This window comes from Austrofundulus limnaeus, unplaced genomic scaffold (genome assembly GCF_001266775.1).
Source record: "Austrofundulus limnaeus strain Quisiro unplaced genomic scaffold, Austrofundulus_limnaeus-1.0 Scaffold210, whole genome shotgun sequence".
Lineage (NCBI taxonomy): Eukaryota > Metazoa > Chordata > Actinopteri > Cyprinodontiformes > Rivulidae > Austrofundulus > Austrofundulus limnaeus.
In genome coordinates, this window is record NW_013952612.1 from 895684 (window position 1) to 898816 (window position 3133).

Here is a 3133-nt window from a genome sequence, read left to right on the forward strand (position 1 = left end):
CCTCTGGTGTTCAGGTCCTCCTGTCCTCTGGTGTTCAGGTCCTCCTGTCCTCTGGTGTTCAGGTCCACCTGTCCTCTGGTGTTCAGGTCCTCCTGTCCTCTGGTGTTCAGGTCCTCCTGTCCTCTGGTGTTCTGGTCCACCTGTCCTCTGGTGTTCTGGTCCAGTGTTTGGTTCTGACCCATTCTTGTGTGTCTTTAGGACCCGTGAGACCAAACTCTGACACTGAGCAGCTCAGGTACCTTTAGACGGCCTTGATGGTCTTGAGATTTCAGTGTACCCAGCACAGACTCAAGTCCCAGAACAGAACCGAGGACAGGGTTCTGTTCTTTGCTTCATGTTTGGGTCGGTGGACACAGTGGACTCCAGTTTTGTCTCATCTGTCCAAAGGAAATAGTCCCAGAAGTAAACGTGGACAATTCTGATTGTTTTTTTGGTTTGGTGTCCTCGGTCCTCGTCCATTCAGTCCACTTTGTCTCAAACAGTCTGATGACCTTTGTCCTTGGACGTTTTGGACTCTTTGGATGCTGGTCGGAGTATCTGTTGTCCTCTTGTGGACACATCCAGGGAGCTTGTCTCCAGACCTGTGGACTTTTAGTCTTCAGTGTGTTACACACCACGATACCAAACAGCCCTGTGACTACCTGTCAGCCTTTAAACAGACTGATCGCAGGACTGAAGACACCTGTGTCCAACGAGTCCCTGTGGACAGATCAGTCTTAGTTTCTGACACCTGTGTCCAACGAGTCCCTGTGGACAGATCAGTCTTAGTTTCTTAAGTTTCAAACCAAACTTCTGGACTCTTCTGGTATTTTAGACTCAGTCTGTCAGAAACTGGACGGAGGACTTTAATCTCAGGGTTTTGTCCCCTCTCTGCAGGACCATGTCCCCCTCCAGCACCAGGACTCCCCCCGCTCCTCACCAGGAGGACCACCTGACACGAAGGACTGAAGTCTGAAGACGCAGCGCCCCCTGCTGGACCCCCCGCCCCGCCGCAGGCCATGGCCGAGCCCAGCTACTCCGACCTCATYGCCAAACACTACAACTACACCGGCAAGTTCCGCAGGACCACCCAGCAGGACTCGGGTCTGAAGGCGGACTCGGTGGTCTTCATCATCGTGTGCTGCTTCATCATCCTGGAGAACGTCCTGGTCCTGACCACCATCTGGAGGACCAAGAAGTTCCACAAGCCCATGTACTACTTCATCGGGAACCTGGCGCTGTCCGACCTGCTGGCGGGCGTGGTCTACACGGCCAACATCCTGCTGTCGGGCGCCAACACCTACCGGCTCACGCCCACCCAGTGGTTCTTCCGGGAGGGCAGCATGTTCGTGGCGCTGGCGGCGTCCGTCTTCAGCCTGCTGGCCATCGCCATCGAGCGCCACCTGACCATGCTGAAGATGAAGCTGCACAACAGCGGGAACACGTGCCGCGTCTTCCTGCTGATCAGCGCCGTGTGGATGGTGGCAGCGGCGCTGGGCGGGCTGCCGGTCATGGGCTGGAACTGCATCCAGAGCCTGCCGCGCTGCTCCACCGTGCTGCCGCTCTACCACAAGACCTACATCCTGTTCTGCACCAGCGTCTTCTGCATCATCCTCCTCGCCATCGTGGCGCTCTACGCCCGCATCTACGCGCTGGTGCGCACGCGCAGCCGCAAGCTCGTCCTGCGCAAGGCCACCAACGGCGGCGGCGGCCGGAGCTCAGAGAAGTCCCTGGCCCTGCTGAAGACGGTCATCATCGTCCTGAGCTGCTTCATCGCCTGCTGGGCGCCGCTCTTCGTGCTGCTGCTGCTGGAYGCCGCCTGCGAGACGCTGGCCTGCCCCGTCCTCTACAAGGCCGAGTGGTTCCTGGCGCTGGCCGTCCTCAACTCGGCCATGAACCCGCTCATCTACACGCTGACCAGCAACGAGATGCGCCACGCCTTCCTCAAGACGCTGCTGTGCTGCGCCTCCGGCCTGCGGCCCCGGCCCAAGCTGGCCGGGCCCGCCGCGGTGGGGGCGGAGTTYAGCCGCAGCAAGTCGGATAACTCCTCCCACCCCAACAGGGAGGAGGCGGAGTCTCCGAGGGAGACCACGGTGGCGTCCTCTGGGAACACCGCCTCCTCGTCCTAATGAGGACCTTCCTCGGGTCAGAACTCGAACAGAGACTTCCGTGGAACTGGACCCGGATGTTTCCTGCTCCATGGGTTGGTCCGGTTCTGTCTCCGCCAGAACCGGGTCTGGCCACGTGGGTCCTCAGAGAACTGGACACTTCCTGATGAAACAGGAAGCAGAACTTTTTACTGAGCCTGGTAGAAGAATCGGACCCTAAACTCACCGTCTAAGAACAGCTAGAACCTGTAGAACTTAAACCGCCCCATATTTAAAGAAACACCAGTTAATAAAAAATAAACAGAAATGCATCAAATTCAGAGCTCAGCTGCTTGTTTTTCACTTTAACTCATGTGAGCCGTCACATCGGAACCAGGATTACATCTAAAAGTTGTGGAGAAACAGACACATTTAGTGTTTTGATTAAAACGTTTGCAAAATAACATTTTGTCAAAACATAATGAATAAATCAATGTATCATTTGAATAAACTGTCTGAAATATAATCATAAAACAACATTTTGAAGCACCTTTTTGAGCAATAATAACATAAAAAACCATGATTTTGACGAAAAATGCCTTAAAATTTTGAGATCTTCTATGTGAGTTAGCAAAGTTTTGTTTATTTTCAGCTGTGAAATCTTAATATGTATAATTTGAGGTTTCCTCTTTATAAGAACATCAAAAATTCCTCATTAAAATTACGTAAAATTAGGATTCAGACTAAATGTTTATGTATTATTGTAACCAACAAGACAAATTAAGTCATATTTCTGGATAAACTTATATCAGAATGATCCAGGTATCAAAATGTAGCTTTTAAAGACAAGAATCTGAAAATGTAATTAGGTCATTTTGACCTAATTTGACTTAATCCTCATTTTGATATGATGGATCACAAATAACTAATTTTCATTTAATAATCAGCTTTAGTACATTATAGCTTTGGAGAATCATCATTACGTTTGACAGAGGGTACTACTGGTATGACTAAAAAATTCAGGGGTACCCTTAGCAAAAAGCAGTATATGCAAGTATCCTTTAAGT

The 3133-nt window shown here is 51.1% G+C and overlaps 1 protein-coding gene across 1 annotated transcript in view; it reads left to right on the top strand.

Annotated features, from left to right (window-relative positions):
* Window positions 1–2403, top strand: part of s1pr1 (sphingosine-1-phosphate receptor 1) — a 34296-nt gene extending 31893 nt beyond the window's left edge. Inside the window, exon 2 of the mRNA XM_014019171.1 lies at window positions 877–2403. Coding sequence (XP_013874625.1) covers window positions 999–2108 — 1110 coding nt within the window. The 5' untranslated portion in view covers window positions 877–998 and the 3' untranslated portion in view covers window positions 2109–2403. The remainder of the gene's footprint in view (window positions 1–876) is intronic.
* The last annotated feature ends 730 nt before the right edge of the window (window positions 2404–3133 follow it).